Source organism: Notamacropus eugenii, chromosome 5 (genome assembly GCF_028372415.1).
Source record: "Notamacropus eugenii isolate mMacEug1 chromosome 5, mMacEug1.pri_v2, whole genome shotgun sequence".
In the NCBI taxonomy this organism is placed as follows: domain Eukaryota; kingdom Metazoa; phylum Chordata; class Mammalia; order Diprotodontia; family Macropodidae; genus Notamacropus; species Notamacropus eugenii.
In genome coordinates, this window is record NC_092876.1 from 173,276,636 (window position 1) to 173,301,755 (window position 25,120).

General features: G+C 40.2%; 1 protein-coding gene across 2 annotated transcripts in view; it reads left to right on the forward strand.

Annotated features, from left to right (window-relative positions):
- Positions 1-479: 479 nt before the first annotated feature.
- The window catches only part of DDX25 (DEAD-box helicase 25), a 38,389-nt gene continuing 13,748 nt past the window's right edge, over positions 480-25,120 (forward strand). The window contains exons 1-9 of one of the 2 annotated variants that reach the window (XM_072611510.1): positions 480-643; positions 1,280-1,343; positions 5,302-5,346; positions 5,825-5,960; positions 7,614-7,706; positions 7,796-7,898; positions 11,751-11,865; positions 12,201-12,378; positions 24,104-24,341. In XM_072611510.1, coding sequence (XP_072467611.1) covers positions 581-643; positions 1,280-1,343; positions 5,302-5,346; positions 5,825-5,960; positions 7,614-7,706; positions 7,796-7,898; positions 11,751-11,865; positions 12,201-12,378; positions 24,104-24,341 — 1,035 coding nt within the window. In that variant the 5' untranslated portion in view covers positions 480-580. Of the gene's footprint in view, positions 644-1,271; positions 1,344-5,301; positions 5,347-5,824; positions 5,961-7,613; positions 7,707-7,795; positions 7,899-11,750; positions 11,866-12,200; positions 12,379-24,103; positions 24,342-25,120 lie in introns of those variants that run through there. The other variant, XM_072611511.1, reaches the window with a different exon arrangement.

Sequence of the window (25,120 nt, forward strand, 5' to 3'; positions counted from 1 at the left end):
CTAGGAGGAAGTTCAGGCACAGGTCATGGTCATCAATACTCACCTGGTTCTAGATTTGACATTGGAGAAAGTGCTTTAGGGCAATGTCCAAAATACTCCCCTACCTGCAGTGCTCAATGGCCAATCTAGTTACCAACACCTTCAGGACTTACTTTATTCATACATAAAAATGAAGAAATTGGACTATATTAGGTGTTCTTAACCGGTGTCTGTGTGTGTGTGTGTGTGTGTGTGTGTGTGTGTGTGTGTGTGTGTGTGTGTGTGTGTGTGTGTGGTGAACCTGATGAAACCTCTGGACCTCTTCTCAGAATCATGTTTTGAAAATGCATAATATAATTTTTAAAAAAAGGCAAATTCAAGGCCGCAGGTAAAGATACCCCGTTACAGGATCTGCAGGTATAAATAAGAGCCTCCCAATATACACAGGGGAATCCTGCCCCGCCCCGCCCCGCCCGTGCGTCCTCCCCTCCCGCCAGCTCATTGGCCCAGGCGCGGGGGCGGGGCACGCCCTCGTGCCTGTATTGGAAGCACGTGCGGGGCGTAGGAGCCTGAGCCCCAGTAGCGGCGAGCGGCGGGAGCTATGGCGTCGTTACTTTGGGGAGGAGAAGCTGGGGCGGCGGAGAGCGAGCGGCTCAGTAGCCACGTAACGGCCCCCCACCCCTCGGGCTGGGGCGGACGCGGGGCTTGCGGTTGGGCGGGGATGTGAGAGCAGGGACAGCCGGCCAGGGATCGGGGGCACGGTGTGGGCTGGGGGCAGGGGTTGGAGAACCCTGGAGGGCGGAGGAAGCAGAGACGCACCCGGAGGCCAGGGAAAGCCCCGGGCGGGCGGGGAGACCCTCCTGGAGGCGAGATGGGGGCGGGGGCGGGGGAGACCAGTCTGCACCTCCTGGGAGGGACGACCCGGAGCCCTGTCCGGGAACCCGGTCAGTAGGACAGGGATGCGCAGGGGGCCAAGTCCTCCCCTGGGGTCCCCCCCAAGTCCACCTGGGGAAGCAGCGGGCAGCAGCTGCCTGCGGCGACTTGTCCTCGTTTAGCATCTACCTGGCCCGCCAGGGAAAGATCCCCCGCAGGTGGGACCAGTGACTTAATAGAAGAAGATCTGGATAACTAGGCCAGCGGAGACAGGTCCTCCAGACAGCCGTGACCGCAGGCCACTTGGCTTGTGTAGGACTGGAAGGTCACTGCGTCCTTGATGACTCTTAAGTACAAACCCTCCAGCCCTTAGCCCCGAGCTGACCTTCCCTACCTGAGACTGCCCGAAATTTATGTTTTCCAATAGTTCTCAAATCTCATTCCCCGGAAGAGTCTTCGGGGTCTAAAGAGTGCCACGGTCCCTGGACTAGGTGAGTGGTGCCAGGATTAAGGCGTAGTTGGTTTGCGTAGGCAAATACGTTGGCTTTTTGATGTGTGTCCCTCAATGAACCAACCAGTTGAGAACTTCGGGGCGCAAGGCGCTGAAAGCCCAGTTAATGTCCTTGTAGCTCTCGTCCATGTTCTTTCCCAAAGAGGTTACACCTGTGGTTGAAGAAAAAAGAATGGTAATATACATGAAACAAGAAAATGACTAAGGAACAGAGTATCAGCAAGAGCTTGGATGCAGACTAAATTGGGGACAAGGGTAAAAATTAGTCAACGGTAGAACTGAGCAGCATTTCCCAGAGAAAATTTGAATGAATGAAAAAACATTCACTAAAAGCCATGTGCCAAGCACTGAGATTACACATTGAAAAGACAGGTGTGTGTATTTATATGTATATATACTGTTTTATTATATAACAATAAAAGTATATGTTATATATCTTTTATAATTATGTGTGTTTTATTATATAGTTTGTCATATTTTATGTTTCATATGTGTGTAATATATGTTATATATACATATATGGCTTTAATATGTTTAAACTGAATGAAGATTTGCGAAACTTTGTGTATTTATACATACACATGTCTTTTCTATTTGTATTTTATATATATACATATGCATTTATATATGAATTTGTGTTTATGAATGAATTTATATATTTGCATACAAATTATATCTTTTAAATATATATCAAGGCATGCATATGTGCATCTGTAGGGGGCAATGCATTCTAGTTGAAGGACAAACATAGAAATAGATTGGGGAATGGACCTGTGATTGTGATTTCACTGATATAGGAAACTCCATGGTGAAGAAGCTCTGCCAATGTAGGTTGGTACCTTTTGTTGCCACTTACAGTTTTAGAGAGTTGCCTAGAACGCTGAACTGTTAAGTGACTTGCCCAAGGTCACACAGTCAGTAAGTGTTGGACGTGGACTTAAACCCACATCTTACTGGCTTGGAAGCCAGCTCACTCTCCACCATACTATGATTCCTCTCTAACTGGGAGTAAACTTTGTTTTCTCACGGAGTTAGTAAAGTTCCTCTAGCGTTTTTCTTTTTGATCACAACTATTCATGCCACCTATGTACTTTTTGAAATGTTTTATCCAAACTGAGTGAAATGAGGATAAACTGAAATTAAATAATGTGTTAAATTCTCCTTTCAAAGTAGCAGGAGGGAAGCTGGAAAAATTCAAGCACAAATGTCTGTAATCCCACTCCAGTGCCTCAACCCCACAAGGAGGTAACCAGGTTTTCAAACTATGCCATTGGAACACGAGCATCAAGTAAGGGATGCTTGTTTTCTGAGGATCAGCTTACCTAGATTCAAAAAGGCTCATCACCAAAAGGTTGGCAGCAGGGTAATGAATATTTTGGCCAAAGTATTTCATGAAACAAGAGAAACAACTGTCTAAGGCACATAATTGGAGAAAGCATCCACCCTGACCAAAAAAAAAGATCATTTAAGTATTGAATTAAGTATTCAAGCTGATCATATGTTTTGTTAGCAAAATATTTATTAAACAGCCTCTGCTTAAGTCAGTGGAGGGAAAGAGGATAAATGTCCTTCTTGCTTTGTTTGCTGTATCTTTCTAACAGTTGTCACAAAGGGAAGCACCCAAGAAAGTAGGGGTTTAACCCTAGAGCCTTCTGTAAGCATTTGGGCGGTTCTGCTACTTCTGCCTACAAGAGACCAAAATTCACCCCTTCTTGGTAGCTAAGTAGGCCTAGCTTTAGGCTCCACACACCAGGAACAGTTGCTACTGTTATCAATGAGCTAGAAGGGAAAAAAAACAAAAAAACAGGAGAGCAATGCTACCTAAAAGAGTACTCAAGCCTTGCATGGTCACTATGCTTAGGCAAACATTTTTAGAGCCAGTTTTATGTTTGAGGATGAAGGGTAATTTTAAAGTATGCCTGATTCTGTGGACTCTTGTTGCTAGAATAAGAAATTAGTAAACCTTATTGCTTAAATGATTAATTCATGACAATGTGGGAAGGCCTATCAAGACCAAGAAGAAATTGATTTCATGTTGTTTAGCTTTTTGTATGAAGAAGTTTGCTGTGTTCTCAAGACAAATATTTGCTCACGTTGTAGAAAGAAAAAAGGGATAATGACTAGGGAGGTAATTTTGGCAAATGTAGGGGAAGGAAATGTAAATTTTACAGATGAGTGGATTTTTCTGAAACTGAAAGTTTCTATAGCCTTTATGCATGTTTAAGATTCACTCATGAGACACAATATGGAAAGTAGAAAAAAATGCTGGACTTTGACTTGAGAGCTGTGTTTGAATCTTGGCTCTAGAACTTACTAGTTGTATACATGGTGTCCTGGAAAGTTCATAAAAAGTGGGAGAATTGGGTGGAAGTGGGGTAGAGAATGAGCTCTGTTCTGAACATGTCAAATTTGAAGTGGCTAGGGTACATTCAATTACAGATGTCCAAAAGGCAGTTGGTGATAAAGAGCTATAACTAAGGAAAGTGACTAGATTTAGATAATGTACATCTGCAGAAAAATGAATAATGAACCCAAGGAAACTGATGGGATTACCAAGTCAGATAGCATAAAGTCAGAAAAGAGGAGGGCTCAGTACAGAACCTTGGGGAGCACTCAGAGTTAGTGGACATAATGCAGATGAAGACCAAGCACAGATAATTACAGAAAAGTATCAGCAGAAGAAAAAAAGAGAAAACAGTATCACAAAAAAACTAGATAAAAAAGTGTGTCAAGAAGAGAATAATCTACCTTATCGAGGGCTACAGAGAGATTTAAAAGGGTAAAGACTGAGAAAGGGTCATTAGATTTGGCAATTAAGAGATCATTGGTAACTTTGGAGAGAGCTGGACATAATGGCTTATTAGATGGGACATAAATATTCCTTATGTTACCTGTAAACCAGGCATGAGTTGGTGTTTAGAAAGTGCTTTATGTCCCTTAAAGCATTCTATAAGTACAAGTTATTCACTGAACAGAAATTTGCATATCCTTTATGTATAATGTTGTATATTGTACAAAGAAGCATATAGCCCAAGTGGACAAATGAAACATTTCTGTGAAAAATTAAATATAATAATATCAACCACACAGCATGTTATAAGACAGTCATGATAAGTGCCAAATGCAAGGCACAAGTCATAAATGCTGTAGCAACAAAAAGCAGATTATGGTCATCAGATGTGGCTTCATAGAAAAGATTGATTTGGAGCAGATACTTGAAAGATGCATAGAATTTGGATAAACAGAGAGAAGGCAGGAAAACACTTCTGATAAAAAGAAAAAAAGGAATGTGCATCTGCTCAGAGAATATTGAGTAAACCAATACAATTAGAGTACAGAATCCATATAGGGTAGTAGTGGAAAATAAAAAGGGAGGGTAGGTCCAGATCAACATAGGTGTTTTGCTTCTGTTATGTTCTGAGACTGTATCATCCCATCTTACCTAGGCTGGAACAAGTAGCAGCCACTCACATACCTAATCCCAAAACAGATTGGCACAGAAGCTTTAACCTCTCATTTTCCGACCTGGATCAGTTTACCTCTCCTTAGAAAGCCTGGTGCTCCCAGGGTCCACTATATTGGTGTTGGTTATTATTTAGTATGGACTCCTGATCAACTTTAGCCCTCTTGCATCTCAGAACTCCTAAACTCAAACAATCTACCAGTCTTTGCTTACTCAAGTAACAGGGATTACAGGTATATACAACCATGCCCAGCCCAGTGTAAGTGTAAAGTGATGAAACTAAGGAATTTGAACTTTATCCTATCAGTAACGGAGAAAGGTTGCAGATTTTTTAGTAGGAGGGTGATGTGAAAGCAGTGTATTAATTGGTTTGTGCAACACAGAGATGAAGAGGCTAGAGTATATCCCTTCCCAACGTTTATATATCTTACCTTCCCTCTTTTGGGGGGGTGGGGGGAATGTTTCTTCCTTTCAGGTGCTTCCATTAATAATTCTGAAGATGATGAAGAAGAAGATATGGGTAAAATGTTTATTTGCATATATGTATTTGGCATTTTGGTTTTAGTCGATTTAGTTATTCTTCACGGCCTTGTATAAGGTTAATCTCCATTGGAGATTCCCTTTTGGATGATCAATATCTTGGGAATTGTTTAGGAAGGAAAAAGAAAAAGAGTAGAGGAAATAACAGGAGGGGTCCAAGCGTATTTGGGGGAAGAAGAATGGAGTGACAGTGGGAAGAGCTGGGTCTCAGGTGGATGTAGGCTTGCTTATGGTAGGGAGCAGGCATATGTACCAGAAACACTGAAAGCTCTGTACTCACAAAAGAAGGAAGACAGCCTCTTCCTAGTTCAGTATCATCCTTTCCAGTTTTAATTGAGAAAACAGGCAACCACAGATGCATTAAAATGTAAACTCTCAATTTTGATGCAATCTGTGTACATAGTTCACTAGGTTTGTATCCCTACCACAGCGTTCCATTCTTATTTTGTTTTCCTCAGTGGATTTGGCTGCCAACTCACTCTTGAACAAACTAATCCGGCAGTCTTTAGTAGAGTCCACTCACCGTGTGGAAGTCTTACAGAAGGATCCTAGCTCTCCCCTCTATTCAGTAAAGACATTTGAAGAGTTGCGACTGTGAGTATTTCATTACTGGGTCAGCTTTGGAAAATGCCAAAATCTATAGCTCAGGAAAGATTGTGTCAGTAGCATGCAGGGGCAGGACATCAAGAAGGGATTTCTTTGCTTTCTGACATGTTTTCAATGTTGAATGAGACATGTATATTTGAAATACTTAAGATACAACTAAATTAGGAATATTAAAAATATTACTTCTAAATCTATTTTGAATAGCAGTTGATGGGGAAAATAACTGCATCTTACTTTGCTCTTGAGATTGTGTGATGTGCTGGAAAGAACGCTAGACCTGGAATCAGGAAAAACCTGAGTTTAAATCCTATCTCTGATGCTTACTTGTTGTGTGTCCATGGACAAGTCACTCTCTGATCATCAGTATCTTCATCTGTAAAATAAGGATAATACACACAAGTAACTGTCTCATGAGAGTTACTGTGTCATGTTGGATAAAGGGCCAGCCTAGGAGTCAGGAAGACCTAGGGTTAAGTCCTACCTCTGACACCTCTACTAGCTGTGTGACCATGGGCAAGTCACGTAACTGGTCAGTGCCCCAAGGAGCTTTCTAAAGCTATAAGCTATAGGTGGTTCATTGATCTGTGTTAGTACACAGTTTCCACACAGGGAGTTCACCACACCAATGAAATCACAAGTCCAATGGGGGTGGGGGAGGGAAGGGGAAACTGTCTGCCTACTCTATTATGAAGAGCAAATAGATAATATGTGTTAAATATTCTGTAACTCTTACAGTGCTGTGTCAGGAAGAATATATTTGTCTTCCTAACTTAAGTTTATCTTGGCTAACTTAAAATGAGTAAATAAAATGAGTTTCTATACCCCTACTCAAGATGAGAAGTAGCCCAGAAGTCTGCTGAATATGGTAGGTAAGGAGGACTCTCTCAGATTCACAATTGATTTTCAGTAATCCAAGTGAATAATTTACATGCAAATAATTAAGAAAGTGCAAGTATCCTGGTCTGAGCTATGCTTGTATACATGGAGCATCAAGAAAGTTATATTAAATATTTTTTTTAAGACAAGTCATAGTCCATGGCCTTAAAAATAATTCAGCAGCATTTAGGTATTGTTCAGGTTGTCATTGGTTGTGTTTGTCTTTTCTTCTTTGAAGAGGACCATGACATCAAGATGAGGACATGACTTGCACTTGACTTTGATTTGAGTGAGGGAGGGCTGTGCAAAGTCACCAGCCTCACTTTCTCCTCCAGAGGCATCTGGGTCCAGTGGCCTGATATTCATCTGCATGACTGGAGATGGCCCAGGATGCAATATGGGACCCTGGCCATTTTAGATTAAGGTCTTATCAGATTCTCACTTTGAGTGATATACAACCATTCGATGAATATACCTCTTTAAGGAGTTACTGTTCAGGTATGCATTTCTTAAATGCTCATGTAGTCAGAGTGAGGAATAACAGGAGAGCAGGCCATGTGCTCCCCTCCTCTCCATTCAGTGTTAAAAGACCTCAAGCATGGTGGGCAGATCTTCCATGGGGGAATCTGTGAGAATAGGGACAGGAATCACACGGGATGAGAAGGAACAGGTAGATTGTCCTGTATCCCAATGTAGGGGATGCCTACAAATCGTTAATGTATAAATTAGCCACAGACTTGCAAGTCTTCAATTTATTTTTAATAGAAAGGAAGAGTTACTGAAAGGGATTTATGCAATGGGATTCAACAGACCATCAAAAATCCAGGAGATGGCCCTTCCCATGATGCTGGCGCACCCGTAAGTCCCAAGGGCTCTTGTAAAATGGCTTGACTTGTTTTCATCTCTTAGACTGGCTTTAAGTTTAATGGTTTCCTGTTATCCTGTAGACCCCAGAACCTCATAGCACAGAGCCAGTCTGGAACAGGCAAAACAGCTGCCTTTGTCTTGGCAATGCTAAGCAGAGTTAATGCCCCAGAGCTGTTTCCACAGGTAAGAAAGAGGTGAGAAAGAACAATCGTGACCCTTGTAGTATATGTAATGGCCAGCCAGGGGAAAAATGTACAAAACCCTCTTCCCCTTCTCCCAAACTGCAGTAACTCATTCATTCTCTTCTCTTTCTACAATCTCTCTTGGTGACTCCATCAACTCCCACGAGTTTAATTACCATCTCTATGCAAATGACTCTCTGAGGTACAGATCCAACACCCGTCTTTCTCCTGAGCTTCATTCTCACATCACCAACTATCTATTGGTTATTTCATACTGGACATCACAGAGAACATGTCCAGAGTAAAACTCATTATCTTTCCATGCGACTTCCCTATTTCTGTCTAAGTCACCACCATTTTTCCAACTTCCCAGGCTTGTAATCTTGACATTATCCTTAATACCTCACTCTCCCTCACCCCACATATCCAGTCAGTTGCCAGATATTGCCTCTTGTAACTCCCCAACATTTCTTGCATCCAATCCTCTTTATTTACACAGTCACCTCTTTAGTACAGACTTTTTTCACCTCTCATATGAGTTACTCTTTTTGCCACCTGTTTTCCCATCTTCAAATCTCTCTCTACTCCATTTCATCTTCTACACAGCTACCAAAGGGATTTTTAGAACACTACCGTTTCCTGCTTCTGCTACTTGTCTCAGTATTCCTCAGTTTTCTTGCTAGTTCATTATCCTTCTACTACCCCATGAATGTTGTTTTTCCTAATGGTTCTGTCTTTGGCCCTCTTTACTTCTCTCACTACGTTTTCTCCCTTGGTGATCTGATCTACTCCCGTTTATGACCTCCATGTAAATGGACTCCTTAATCTACATATGCAGTATTAATCTTTAGGGAAGTTAGGTGGAATAGTAAATAAAGCTCTGGCCTTAGAGTCAAGAAGACTCATCTTCCTGAGTTCAAACCTGGCCTCAGACGCTTACTAGCTGTGTGACCCTGAGCAAATCATTTAACATTGTTTGCCACATTTCTCATCTGTAAAATGAACTGGCAAACTACTCCAATATCTTTACCAAGATAACCCAACCCCATATGGGGCCACAAAGAGTCAGACAGGACAACATTAATCTCTCTATCTCCAGTCATCCTGATGAATATCTGGTCACTGGGTTCAGATGGCTCTGGTGGAGAAGTGAGGCTGGTGACCTACACAGCCCTCCCTCACTCAAAACAAAATCAAGTGCAAGTCATGTCATCATTTCTCTGATGGTATGGTCTTCTTTGGCAACGAAGGATGAACACAATCCTGTGAGTAGACGCACCTGGTTGAATGGGGACGAAGCTAGCTGGGTAGCTCAGCTCTTCCTCTCCTGTCTGCCTCCCCCTCCCCCTCCTCTTCCTTCTCCTCTCCAAAGGAAGGTAAATTTGGATGGCCAAAAGATGCCCAGTTGACTTGGGTTTTTACTGGCCCTCTCCCCTCCCCTCCCCCCCCTCTCCCCTCCCCTGTCTTTTCTCTTCTGGACACTCCTAGCTTTAGAGTGATTATCAATAGTAACTATTGCTGTTTCCCTCCCAACCTGATGTCTTTCTTTTTTCTTGGACTTATTAAAGGGGCCATGCCCAGGCTACTTCTTAAACAAGGTTATTCAATGAATGGGCATTACCTCACCCTAAGTAAGTACCTGCAAAGACCTTGGCCTAAAGGACCCAAGGTCTCCCAGTGCATCCTGGGTCATCTCCAGTCATCCTGATGAATATCTGGTCACTGGATTCAGATGGCTCTGCAGGAAAAGTGAGGCTGGTGACCTTGCACAGTGCTCCATCACTCAAAACAAAGTCAAGTGCAAGTCATGTCATCATGTCTCTGATGGTATGGTCTTTTTCAGCCTCAAAGGATGAACACACAAGTCAGATGCCTGCTAGATGTCTGCACCTGAATGTCCCATCAACATTCCAGGCTCAGCCTTTCCAAAACAAATTATCTATTCCAATTCAAATGTGCTCCTCCTCTAGACTTTCCTATTTCTGCAGAGAGCATCTATTCCAGTTTTAAACCAAAGTTCATAACCTCAGAGTCATCTTAGTTTCTTCCTTCTGTTTTATGTCTTATGTCCACTAAATCACCATGTCCTGGCAATTCTATCTCCACATCATCTCTTGTCTTCGTTCCCTTTTTTCCATTCATATGGCCATCACCCTATTTCAGGCCCTCCTCATATCTCACCTGAACTAGTGCCGTAGTTGACTTGGGTTTTAGTGGCCCTCTCTTCTTCCCTATGTTAGTTAGTTTCCCTGCTTTCTGTCTCTGACATCTTCATTTCATCCACACAGTTGTCATTTTTCAGGCACAGATCTGACCATGTTATTCCCTGGCTCAAAACCTATGGATAGCTTCCTACATACTCGTTAGCCTAGAATTCAAGGTGCGCTACAGTATGGCTGCAGTCTATCTTTTTAACCTTACTTTATTAATTCTACTATCTAACTAGACAAAACTGCTAGCTGTTCCCCAAATTTGGCAACCCAGCGCCTGCCTCCATGCATTCATACAGCTGTTCAGATGCATTCCTTCACGATCCCTGCCTCCCAGAATCCTTCTTAAGACCTAGCTTAGGTGTCCTCTTCTTCAGGAATCTTTCCCCAGTCTTTTCCCACCTCCAGAGGTTAGTGCTCTCACTTCACATTACCTTGTACTTCCTTGTTTTCGTTTGAGATTTCTTGAGGGCAGCAGATGCTTTGTTTTTATCTCTCTAATACCTAGCACACAGTAGAAAATTAATAAATATGTGTTTCACGCATTAAAGTTAGGACACAAATATAAAGTATTTCTCAGCATCTTCATGGTACGTTATTTTCCTCTTCCAGTCTAACCTAGTTGGTATTAGGATTATAATACCCTGGCTGGAGCAGCCATGGATTTATCCATCCATTTTTCTACATCACCAGCATCATCATTCCTCCTAGACCTAGTCTGTGCAGAGTATTGTGGCTGGCATTGGGGAAACAGGCCTAATGTTCTTTACTAGCCTCCAAGACTTTCAGTCCTAGTTGGGAAGATAGGACATAAATGTACCAAAATCAACAATAGTTGCAATAGATGCAGACACAAAGGGTTCCAGGGCTAGGGAGATTGAGGAAGGGTCTCAGAATCACAGTAAGTTTAAGTGGAACAACAGAACTTGAATGTGACCTTGATGTAAGAGCAGGGTTTAAATATATAGAGAAAGAGGAAGTCAACTCAGGTAAGAGGATTGTCGTAGTAATAGTGGATAGATATCCACCTGCATGCCATGTGTGAGAACAATGAGTAGACCGTATTGTCTGGAGTAGAGGAGACACATAGAAGATAAGTAAAACAAAGTTGAATCTACATTGGGAAGAGCCCTCTGAATGCCAATCTAAGCAGTTTGGACTTTATCCTAGAATCTGGGAGCCATTAAAAGCTTTGAAAGAAGTAAAATGAGTTACAGAGCGATGAAACAGCAAAATTAAACTGGAAATAGGATGCTGGGAATGATAGATTTAGGTGGGGAAAAAAGCTAGAGGCAGGGAGATCAGTTAGATTATAATACCCTATGGATAGTGATAAGAACCTACATTTACATTATGACTTCCTAGTATTTCCTCTTTGCATTCCCCACTCCCATCTACAAATATATAGTATCTAGTGGCTATATTGTTGGATATTTCTTTTGTGACTTTTTCAAAAGGAATATATGAAAGATAGTTTGTCCCCTATCTCAAAAATCTTCTCCTAATTTGCCAACCATTAAATACATTCAGCCAAAGTTGACATTTTAAACTTAAAATCTACAGCCAGGCATTTCTATACCTCTTTCTAGCCCCAGTCCCCAAAGGTTTGCTTTTGTAATTTTTTTTCCCTATTCTACCTTAAGTGTCTCTGCTTAGCTCCAACTTATGAATTGGCTCTGCAAACTGGACGTGTGGTTGAGCAGATGGGAAAATTTTGTGTTGATGTTGAAGTGCTGTATGCTGTGCGAGGAAACCGAGGTATGTGCCAACTAAGAAAGTCTTGGCTAACTTTTTAGTGTTCTCAGATGCTCCTAGACAGTTGATTTTATTCAGGCTGACTTCTAAAATAGTCTCAGTACCTGTGTGGTAGGATCACATCCCATATCCTGCTCTTTTGATTGTTATGATGAACTCAACTGAATTTCCAGGACTTTATCCTGAACATTTACAAAGCCCAAAGTGGCATTTTTTTGCTTTTTAGGTTTCATTAAAGTTGCATTCTAGTGCTGTGTGCTCTGACTTAACCAGCCAGATATTATGAAAGGTGAGACTTTGCATCTAAGAAAAAAATTGAATCTTTTTCTTTCCTTTAGTTCCGAGAAGTACTGATATAACCAAACAAATTATCATTGGCACTCCTGGGACTGTTCTAGATTGGTGTTTTAAACGAAAAGTGATAGATTTGAGTAAGATTCGTGTTTTTGTCCTGGATGAAGCAGATGTGATGATTGATACCCAGGGATTCTCAGACCAAAGCATTCGAATTCAGAGGTAATCTCAGAGTTTTGTGTCTCCTCCTGTATCTTCTATCTTTAATACTTGATGAACGTGCTGTTCCTTGTTATGTGGACTACATCTTTCCTACCTCTCAACATTGTCATTTCCATTAACACCTAATCTTCTCATTATTCTCAGATTTTTTTTCAGGGGCTTTGTAGAGTCCTGTGATTCATGAGATGCCTTATTTTTATTTTTATTTTTTTGGCTCATCTGGAAGAAAAAAACAAGGCTATTCCAGTTTTGCCCATGTGGACGCATGGGGGCAGCAAAGGTTTGGGCTGTAGCTGATTGACAAGAGTGAAGATTCAGGGGATTTCATGCCCTTATGCTAGGTTTATTCATGTTTCCTTCATTTCCCTGGGCAAATATATGAACAGGGGATTCTGTTCTGCCTACCTACCCACTTTTTAAAGGACATTGTGAGGGTACAATAGATAACTGAGAGTCCACATCGATAGAGAGTTGTCTTTGAAATAAGGAAGAACTGGGTCCCAGTCATGTCTCTGACACATATTATCTGTCTGTGTACCAGTGGGCAATTTATTTAACCCCTCAGTGCTCCAGGCAAATTTCTAAGACCACTAAGTTACATATGACTTGCAAATCTGCATTGGTGGAGTTTATACCCCAGGAGTTTCCTATATCCATGAACTTGGAATTCCATGTCATAAAGGTTATAATGGTGAGAAAATGTGATGCTAGAAAGAGTATTATTGGACAAGGCCTCAGGAGACCTGGGTACTAGTTAGGGCTGTGGTCCCAACTAGTTTTGTTACTTCTGCCTTCATCTCTAGAATCCATTTCTTCCGTTAAATGAGGGGATTAGACCAGATTAAGGCTTGAAAAGTGCCAGGTATCAGTTGACCCTACCAATTTCATTATATACCTATATATTTCTATACAGTCTTACATGAAACTATACAAATGTATTCTGCTCTTCTATTCATGCATGTTACTGTTTTGTTATCACAATAATATTTTTTAAAAAGTTTTCCAGAAGACTGGACAGTGATCTTGAAGCAAAATATTTCATCTTCAAATATCTTTTCTCTCCTCGCAAGAAAATAAATGACCTTGCCCAGGAGAGTGGACCTCAGGCCTGACTTGTTTCCAGAGGAGCTTGGCATTTTCTTTTTTCTGAGTTTTGAACTGTCTCTTTTCCTCCCTCCCTGCCCACCTCACACTAAAAGAAGGCCACCATTTGCCACAGAGATAGATAGATAGATAGATAGATAGATAGATAGATAGATAGATAGATAGATAGATAGACAGACAGACAGACAGACAGGTAGACAGATAGGTAGATGGACAGACAGACAGGTAGACAGATAGATAGATAGACAGAGACATGTAAAACTAGACTATACATACTTCTAGTTATCATTTCTTTCTCTGGAGATGGATAACATCTTCCTTCATAAGTCCTTTGTAGTTGATTTGAGTGTTTATAATACTCAGAATATCTCAGTCATTCACAATTATTCTTCACACAGTATTGTTGTTATCACATACAATTGTTGGGACTGGAAGCTCAATTCCGTGTGGACGGTCTCGGGCGGGTAAAAGTGGGACTTCTAAATCTTAGAGTCTTACGAGGCCCTCCATGAACAGCGGGGGTTCGAGAAGGTCAGACTGAGCTAGCTCAGCTAGCTCGGGTATTTCCGCCTCTCCCCCGGAGATACCTGATGGGTGGAGTCTCCCTGCCCTCGAGGTCGTCCCGGATTGGAGCACACCTAGTTACCTAACAGCATGGTATTGAGATGCAAACTGTGTGGCTGAAGATTAAGTAGGATTGAGGAAGCCAGAAAGCTCTCTCTTAGCACGTGTGGAGCCAAAGAGAAAAGTAGGGCTCCACTTCTTTTCTTTCCTCTCTCCCCTCCCCCTCTCTCCCCGCTTGTACTTCTACTTCCAATCCCTTAAGCTTAGCCTCCTTAGGAAATCTTCCCCTCTTCCTCCTAAGGAAGACCCCCCTGCACTTGTAACCGAAACCCTGTAATAAAGCTCAACCCCTGTTTGACTCTGGAACGTCCTTTCTCTCATATGTGCATCCGGCATGGCCAGCCGAAGACCTGGGACAGGTAGGAAAGACTCGGGTAGCCCAATACAGGCCTCTAGGTCTGGCAGTTGGCGCCCCAACAGGGATTGGGAGCGTAGATAATCCTGGGTGTTTTTGGGGTACACCCGGAAGGGGCTGTGAAAGAAGCGAGTCCCGAATCCTAGATTCGGAAGGAGAGAAAGGGGAGAGAAGCTTCCCAAACCCCTGGGAAAAGGGCGGAGATGGGGAATCTATTGCCAGTAATAAAGCCAGAGGAACAGGAGGTCTGGGCTGAGATACTTTACAGGGAATGCAGGGAGGCGGGGGTCACTATAGAGTTAAACGACCTCCGAGAATTTTGTAAGGAAGGGCCGGAGAGGCCAGGGCGGGATTGGAATAAGAGTGGAAGCGGAGAGAGGGGAGGGGAGGACCCAGGCAAGCAGAAAGTTAAGCGGAAAGTTAAGGAGCGTAAAGAAAAAATAGACCCGGAGCTCCATCTAGCGGATGGAAAAGGTGAGGCAGGGGAGAATACGCCGTGCCTTCCCTCCGCGCCTCCTTATAACCTGCTCCATTGGTCAGACAGTTCAGGGCCACAGTCCAGTTTGGAAAAAGGAATAAGAAAGGCTATAGAGAATGGAGAAGATGTAGGGACATTTCCTGTGTTAGAAATAGCGGACCCCAGTGTCCCCGGTGGCGTTCGAAGGAGCCACATACCCATAGAGTGGAAGAGAGTGGCGACTCTTAAAGAGGCTTGTACCAAGCATGGCCCTAATTCACCCTTTCTTATAGCCATGCTTGAAACTCTCAGCAGTCAGTTCATTCTGACTCCTAATGACTGGAAGAGCTTAGCCAGAGCCTGCCTTACCCCTGGGCAGAAAGAAATAAGTACAGGGAGGGGCCAGGATCAGCTTCCCATAGCTATTGCCCTTCCCTTAAAGCACTGGAAGCTCAAAGAAAGCCAAAGACCAGTGTGGGGAATAGGAGGGTGCCAAAATACCTTAGAGACAATGCACCCAGTAAAGTGGGAGGCAGAGGATCACCAAGGGACTGTATGGCCGTTGGTGATTCCAGGACTTAGTTTTAACATCTGGGGCAGGGACATTATGAACCGCCTCGGGATGAGGTTATCAAATTTTTAGTAAGGGCCATTGCTGTTGTACTGGAGTCCCCACCCTTGAATTGGAAGTCAGACACCCCGATTTGGGTGGAGCAATGGCCCCTGACTCCAGAAAAACTCCAGGCACTACAGATACTGGTTAAGAAGCAATTAGCACCCTGGAATGCTCCTGTGTTTGTTAAAAAGAAAAAAATCTGGGAAAGTCAGGTTCCTTACAGATGTTAATGAAGCATTTGTAAGCACCTGGCAGCAGCTATACCAAAATAAACAGCCACTATGCATTCTTATCAATTTTACCTTAAAGGCGATCCTCGCTAAACAAAGAAGGGGAAAAGGTCGCCTAATACAATCAGAGCTAAGATCAAGAGGCCTAATACAATCAGAGCTTGATACAGCTGTCTCAAAAGGCTCACATACTACTCCAGCTATGAGACATTTTAAGATACTAATAGGGGGTCGAGGGTATGTTTGTGTCTCCATAGGAAAAGGAATGCGTGGATTCCCATTAGAAGGATCCGTAAGTGGGAACCGATGTCGGAGAGCCCGGAGATCCCGGAGAAGGATCATACACCACCTGAGCCTGCTGCTAACAGCTTTAACCCTGCTGCCCAGAGAGGAAGCAGCACTCATCCCAACATTGCTGCCCATTCCATCTAGGCATCTTTTTCAGCGGCTGAAGGAGGACTTTGATATCACAAACCCAGGACATTGGGGGGGGGGAAGGGGTGACCAACTTTTCACCTGAATACCACAGGCTTAGCCATTCAGGCTTGGCCGTTGAGATCCATTTGCATGACTGAGGGAGTGACGTGTAAGGCGCCTACACCAGCTGCTCTTAAAATATGCTTTGGGATTAGTTGATTGCACTTCCCCTGTTGTAACTCAGCCATTTAGTTTCATCTTTGTTTTATTTGATGCCTCCCTTTGTCAGTTGTGCTAGCTGCAGATTTCTGTGTGAATGAAGTCTTGTTGTAGGGTACTCATAGGCTAAAGGCCTTCCTTAATCCACTCAGCCTCCAGCCACTGTTTGCTTTAGAGCCAGGTGCGCTCCGCGCATAACAAAGAAGGGGATATGTTGGGACTGGAAGCTCAATTCCGTGTGGACGGTCTCAGGCGGGTAAAAGTGGGACTTCTAAATCTTAGAGTCTTACGAGGCCCTCCATGAACAGCGGGGGTTCGAGAAGGTCAGACTGAGCTAGCTCAGCTAGCTCAGGTATTTCCGCCTCTCCCCCGGAGATACCTGATGGGTGGAGTCTCCCTGCCCTCGAGGTCGTCCCGGATTGGAGCACACCTAGTTACCTAACAGCATGGTATTGAGATGCAAACTGTGTGGCTGAAGATTAAGTAGGATTGAGGAAGCCAGAAAGCTCTCTCTTAGCACGTGTGGAGCCAAAGAGAAAAGTAGGGCTCTGCTTCTTTTCTTTCCTCTCTCCCCTCCCCCTCTCTCCCCGCTTGTACTTCTACTTCCAATCCCTTAAGCTTAGCCTCCTTAGGAAATCTTCCCCTCTTCCTCCTAAGGAAGATCCCCCTGCACTTGTAACCGAAACCCTGTAATAAAGCTCAACCCCTGTTTGACTCTGGAACGTCCTTTCTCTCATATGTGCATCTGGCGTGGCCAGCCAAAGACCTGGGACAGGTAGGAAAGACTCGGGTAGCCCAATACAGGCCTCTAGGCTTGGCATACAATGTTCTCTTGTTTCTGTTCATTTCACTCTTCATTATTTCATGCAAGTCTTTCCATGTTTTTCTAAAATCAGCCTACTCATTATTTCTTGCAGCACAGTAGTAGTATTCCATCTCAATCATATGCCACAATTTATTTAGCCATTCCCTAACTGAGGGGCATCCCCTTAATTTCCAGTTCTTTGCCGCCACAAAGAGGGCTGCTATAAATGTTTTAGAACATACAGGTTCTTTTCCTTTTTCCCTTGTCACCTTAGGAAATAGACCTAAAAGTGGTATTACTAGGTCAACAGGTATACACAGTTTTATATAACTCTCTGGGCATAATTCCAGATTTAATTCCACCAACAGTGTATTAGTGTCCCAGTTTTTCCACATCCCTTCCAATATTTGTCATTTTGCTCTTCTATCACTTTAGCCAATCTGATAGGTGTGAGATGATCTCTCAAAGTTGTTTTAATATACATTTCTCTAATCAAAAATGATTTAGAGCATTTTTTCATATGACCATACATCTTTGATTTCTTCATCAAAGAACTGCTTCTTCATATCCTTTGACCATTTATCAGTTGGGGAATGATTCATATTCATATAAATTTGACAAAGTTGTCTATATATTTGAGATATGAGACTTTTTTCCAAAAAGCTATCTATAAAGATTTTTTTTCACAATTTTTTGCTTTCCTTCTAATCTTGACTACATTGGTACAATGAGTACAATTGAACAAAATTTTAATGTAATCAAAATTATCCATTGTACATCTCACAATGTTCTCTATCTCTTGTTTATTTATAAATTCTTCTTCTGTCCACAAGTTTGATAACTAATATGTTCTATGTTCTTCTAATTTCATTATATTTCCCTTTATATCTAGATCATGTATCCATTTTGACCTTATCTTAGTAAATGGTTTAAGATATTGATCTGTACCCAATTTCTGCCAGATTGCTTTTCAATTTTCCCAGCAATTTTAGCCAAATAGTAAATTCTTATCCCACAAACTTAAATCTTTACATTTGTCAAATTGTTAACTATAATTATTTACTACCATGTACTGTATGTCTACTCTGTTCTACTGATCCACCTTTCTATTTCTTAGTCAGATCCAAATAGCTTTGATAACTACTGTGATATAATATTATATAATATAAGATCTGGTACTGCTAAACATGTTTCCTTTACTTTTTTTTTCATTAATTCCTTTCATATTCTTGACCTTTTCTTTCCAAATGAATTTTGTCCTGATTTTTTCTAGCTCAATAAAATTTTTTTTGGTAATTTAATTGGGATAGCATTGAATAAGTAGATTAGTTTAGGTAGAATTGTCATTTTTTTTATTATATTGGCTGTGCCCACTTGTGAACAGTTAATATTTTTGCAATTATTTAAAGCTGAATTTATTTGTTTAAAAAAATTTTATAATTGTGTTAATGTAGTTCCTGGGTTTTTCTTGGCAGGTATACTCCCAAGTATTTTGTATATCTCTATCGCTTCTTGCAGGTTTTGGTTGGTGATAAATAGAAATGCTGCTGTTATATGTGGGCTAATTTTATATCCTGCTTCTTTGCTAAAATTATTAATTTTTTCAACTAGCTTTTTAGTTGAATCTCTAAGATTTTTCAAGTATTTATCATACCGTCTTGCAAAAAGAAATAGTTTTATTACCTTGTTGCCCATTCAAATGCTTCTATTTCTTTTTCTTTTCTAATTGCTGTTTCTAGCATTTCTAATACAATACTGAATAAAATCGGTGATAATGGACATCCTTGTTTCACTCCTGATCTTACTAAGAAGGCTTCTAGCTTGTTCCAATACAAATAATGCTTGCTGATGGTTTTAGGTAGATGCTTCTTATCATTATTTATACCTGTGCTTTCAAGTATTCTTAATAATTATGAATGTTGTATTTTTTCAGAAGCTTTTTCTGCATCTATTGATATAATCTTTTTTTGTTACTTTTGTTATTTGTATAACCAATTTTGTTAATGGTTTTTCTTGTGTTAAACCATCCCGGCATTCCTGGCATAAATCCTACTTGATCTCAACATGCAATCTTTGGGATACGTTGTTGTAGTCTCCTAGCAAGTTTTATGTAGAATTTTTGCATCAATATTTATTAGTGAATTGGTCTCTGTTTTCTCTGTTTTTGCTCTTCTGGTTTAAGAATCAGCACCATATTTGTTTCATAAAAGGAGTTTGGTAAGATTTCTTCTTTCCTATTATAAAATAATTTATTTAATATTGGAATTAGTTGATCTTTAAATGTTTGGTAGAATTCACTTATAAATTTATCTGGTTCTGATGCTTTTTTCTTAGGAAGTTCATTGATGGCCTATTCAATTTCTTCTTCTAAAATAGGTGCATTTAGATATTCTGTTTCCTCTTCTTTTAATCTAGGGGGTTCATATTTTGGATTTTTAAAAATTATTTTAAACTTAAATACACAATAGGAAAAAAAGCATTGTTATGTGCGCAGCAGAATGTAAGAGAGGATTGAAAATATACAGCAATAAATTTCCATTTCAAAAAAATATAATAAATACTAGGCATTTTGTTCAGCACTATCCATCTTTTATTGCGAGTTTTCTTTTGTTCTGCTGTGCACTTTTTACTGTGTTCTTTTTTCCTCCTTCACCGCCATCCTCACCCACAAGAAGGCGACAGTTAAGTGTGGAGATACATAGATAGATACACATACGTACATATATACACACACACATATGTATACACATATAGACATACATACATACACTTACATACACAAGCGTATGCTAAGATATCTATAATCATACTGACATATAGATATATACATTCATATTCACTTATGTAAGACTGTACTATACTTGTTTGTCCTTTCTCTGAAGGTAGATAACAACTTCCTTCATAAGTCCAAGTCTTTACATTTGTTTCTAAGTCCACCAACTCATCATTTTCTATTTTAATTGAATTTATTTTAGCTTTAACATTTTCTGAGATCATAATTGCTACCTCTGTTTTTTTCCTTAGTAAATTCTACTTTTGATCTTTATTTTATGTTTGTTTGTAATTCTTATTTCCTATCCCTCCTGACTGTTCTACTTTACTTCTACATGCTACCTTTCTCTCCTATTACTTAACCTAACCCCACCTGCAGCGATCTCCTATTCTCTCCCCCCACCCTTTTCCCTTGCTCTCTTGTTTTGAATTCATATTTTTGTAAGCATTTTTCCATTTCACTTAAATTTTTAAATTTGTAAGCATAGAATTGAGCTAAATAACTCCTAATAATTGCTTTAATTTCATCTTTATTAGTGTTTATATTCATTCTTTTCATTTTTATACTAGTGGTTTAGTTTTCTTCTCTTTTTAATCATGTTAACCAATGGTTTATCTATGTTATTTGATGGTTGGGATTTTTTTTCATAAAACTAACACCTAGTTTTATTTATTAATGCAATGGTTTTCTTAATCCAGTTTTATTAATCTCACCTTTAATTTTTAGTTTCCAATTTGATGCTTAATTGGGGAGTATTAATTTGTTCTTTCTCTAGTTTCTTTAATCATGCATTCAATTCATTGGCCTGCTTTTTTCTATTTTATTAATATAAGCATTTAGAGATATAAATTTTCCTCTGAAAACTACTTTTGCGGTATCCCATACGTCTGGTATGTTGTCTCATTATTTTCATTCTCTTTAATAAAATGATTTATTATTTCTGTAGCTTATTCTTTAAGATTAGGTTATTTAGTCTCCAAATTAATTTTTAATCTATGTTTCCATGGTCTCTTAACTATAATTTTATTGCATTATGGTCTAAAAAGGATGCATTTAATATTTCTGCTTTTCTACACTTAACTATAAAGTTTTTATGCCTTAACATATGGTCAGTTTTTGTAAAGGTGTCATGTACTGCAGAGAAAAAGGTATATTCCTTTCTATTCCTATTTAGTTCTCCCCAGATATCTATCATATTTATCTTATCTAAGATTCTATTCATTTCTTTGACTACTCTCTTATTTTTTTTTGCTTAGATTTATCTAGTTCTGAGAAGTGAAGATTGAAATCCCCCACTATTACAGTTTTGCTGTCTATTTCCATTTAGTTTTTCTTTTAAAAATTTGGATTCTGTAGCATTTGGTACATATAGGTTTAGTATTGATATTACTTCATTTTTTATGGTACCTTTTGTCATAATGTGGTTTCTGTGCTTATCTCTTTTAATTAAATCTATTTTAACTTTGACTTTGTCGGAGATCATGCTCCTACTTTTTTGGCATCAGCTAAAGCATAATAAATTCTATTCCAGTCCTTTATTTTTATTTTCTGTATATCTCTCATTTTAAAATGTGTTTCTTGTAAACAACATATGTTGAATTCTGGTTATTAATCAATTCTGCTATCCATTTCTGACACATTCAAAGTTTATATTGCTATTTATGTATTTCCCTCTATCCCATTTTTCCGCACTTTTGTCCTTCTCTCCTTGTCTTTTTACACTATCCCTCCTCAGATGTCTAATTTATTTCTGACCACTGCCTCCCTAATCCACGCTCCCTCTAAGCATCCTTCCCTTATCCTCTCCCCTTACCCTCCTGTTTCTTGATCTGCAAGACCTTCTGAGAATTCCTCCTTTATCATATCTCCTCACCCTCCTATTTCTGTGTAAGTTAAGAAGACTTTTATACCCTTCTGGATGTATGTATCACTTCTTTAATCCAGTTCTGATGAGAATGAAATTCTAGTACTACCCCCTCCAGCCTTCTACTGTACCTGTTCTTCCATTCATTCCTTGTTTATATGAGATAATTGCTTCATTTTATCTCTACCTACCCCATTTTATTTTTTAGCATCATCCCATCATACTCAACTCAACTCCAAGCTATCTGTGTATGCTTTTTCAAACTACCCTAGTAATGATAATATTCTTAAGAGTTACAAATATTGTTTTCCCATGTAAGAAGTAAACAGTCTGACCTTATTAGATCCCTTATAATTGATTTTTCAAGTCTTGTAGGTCCATTCAGTTCTGTCAGATCTTTTCCTCACAAATATTTGAAAATGCTTTAATTTATTAAATAGCCATTTTTTATACAGGCTTAACACTCAGTTTTGTTGGATAAATTATTCTTCATTTCAAATTCAGTTCCTTTGCTCTTCAGAATGGCATGTTCTGTGCCCTTTAGTTATTTAATGTAGAAGCTGCTAAATCTTGTGTTGTCCTATCGCCCTATAGTATTTAAATTGTTCCTTTCTAGTTGCTTGTAGTAATTTCTCCTTCAAAATTTAGCTATAATGTTCCTGTAATTTTTCATCTTGGAATCTCTTTCAAATGGTGATCAGTGAATTTTTTTCAATTTCTGTTTTACTCTCTAGTTCTAAAACTTCAGGGCAATTTTCCTTAATATTAGAAGTATAAAATCTAGACTTTTTTGATCATAACTTTCAGATAGTCCAGCAATTCTTATATTGTCTCTCCTTGATCTGTTTTCTGGGTCAGTTGTTTTTCTAATGAGATGTTTCATGTTCTCTTTTCTTTTTTCATTCTTTTGATTCTGTTTTATTATTTCCTGGTATCTTACAAAGTCATTAACTTTCCCTTGTCAAATTCTAAGTTTTAAGGGGTTATTTTCTTTCATAAGTTTTTGGATCTTTTTTTCCAGTTGGTTGACTTTCTTTTCATGATTTTCTTACATTACTCTTATGTTTTTCCTAATTTTTCTTCAACCTCTCCTATTTGGTTTTTAAAGTCCTTTTTAAGTTCTTCTAACAACTCTTTTTAGGCTTATAATCATTTTACATTTTTCTTTGAAGTTGAAGTAGCAATTTTGACTTCGTTGTCTTCTGAGTTTGAACCCACATCTTCTCTATCACTGTAGTAGCTGTCTGTGGTCAGATTCTTTCTCTTTTGCTTACTCATTTTTATTGACTTATTTGTTGACTGATAACTTTATGTTAGAGGCCAGTTCTAGTCCTAAGATGTGGGGAATAAAGTCTCAAGTTTTCATGCCATTGGTTTCTGAGTTCTACTGGGGTACCTGACATCAGGTACTTCTCTCCATCCCTGAAGCACAACCAGGGTCCCCAGCAACACTGTCACCAAAAACATGCTTACTCCTTGCCTTCTCTCCAGAGACTGTAAGCTTCAGTTCACTCCTCTGCCCTGGAACTAAAACTAGAGATTCTACTCTCCTACAAGTGACCACAGCCAGCACTCACCAGCATGTGCTTATTCCTCTTTACCCCCAATCACAGCCTGGGACAGGGTTAGTCACCGCATCTAGGCCCTGAGTCCAGTGCCAGTGGAAAGCCCTGCAGTCTTATCCTGATTGGCCATCTGACCCCCATGCTGTCCATGAATCAAATCAAAAGTGCCTGAAATGGTGTTGGGTGGGGAGAAGAAGATGGTTAGGTCTTTTCTAATGTCCCCTGGAGTTGTCTAAAGCTAGACAACTGCTTTACTCTGACTTTTAATTATTTTGGCTAAAGTTCACTTTGAGGTATTATTTTAAATTGTTTATGTGAAAATTTGGAAGAGCCAGGTAATTTCCTGCTTTATTCCCTGCCATCTTTCCAGAATCCTTGGCTTGGCATTTTCTTAATCAAAAATTGTTAACGAGTTTAATGGGTTATTACGATAAGAAAATCTGACCCTGCCCCACAATGCAGATCAGTCCTCTCTGTTCTCTAGGTGTATTTCTTGGTTGGTGGCCTTGGTGTACTTTGTGGGACATTTTTGTCTGTTTCATCCTTAGCTATTTGTATCAAGGTACCTGCCTCTCCCAAGGCAAAAGATAGAGAGAGCATTTGTTGAACAGAGGGTGAGGGTGGAAATGAGCCTTCTTTAGGGTGCTTCTAAGAGGCAACACACAGGTAACTGGGAACTGGCCTCTTCTCTTACAGAGCTTTACAGCCAGAATGCCAAATGCTGCTCTTCTCAGCAACTTTTGAGGATTCCGTGTGGCAGTTTGCTGAGCGAATCATTCCTGATCCAAATGTGATCAAGCTACGCAAAGAGGAGCTGACTCTGAACAATATCCGGCAATATTATGTTCTGTGTGACGGTAGGAAGGACAAATACCAAGCTCTGTGCAACATCTACGGAGGCATCACCATTGGGCAGGCCATCATCTTTTGCCAGGTATCACTGACTGGGTTGAATCAGTTCCCCAGTGTTGTGCTTTGTACAACAGAGGCACTCAGTGCCCAGGGACACACCTGGTTCAAACATATTTACTAAATGTACAATCTTGGTAGAACTGAAGGAAGATCAGAACTGGGCACTTTTCATCTCAGAATTCCTGCTCAGTTCAGTTTTCCTTCTCCTTTCCCATTCTGCTATTCTATTGGTTGGACTATATCCTTTCCAACTAGTTTAGTGCTTCCTTCTCTTTCACAGAAAAAAATAGGTTGACTTAATCGTGGCCACATCTGCACAGGCCTCTTTTTGCTCCCTACAATGCCTGGTGAGATTATAAGTGACACTAGATTTTTTTTATCTCCAGCTCACACAGCAACTTGGATAGTGCAACGTCTTAAGTTTCTGATTGGTCTGGATGTGTAGGAAAGAAGAATGGCCCAGAATACCCAGGCAGCTTTTGAATAGTGAGCTGAAATGGAACCAACCAGCATGGGAGGGTTGGATAGAAAAGTCAAAGATGAATCCCTGAAAAGGGTTTTGGTGGCAGGAGAGACAGTATGGTATAATACAGGTGTCTGGGACTTTCAGCTCCCTGAATGGGCCTTTTTACCCAAAATGAACAAGTGAGTTTGTCCCTGTGTGTTGCTTCATCTCACCATGAAGCATTACAGAATGTCAGAATTGGAAGGCACCTCACATGCCATGTAGTCTACAAGGTACCTAAACAACCAGTCCTGCAACCTCCTCAACAAATGGTCAGTCAACCTTTTGCATGAAGT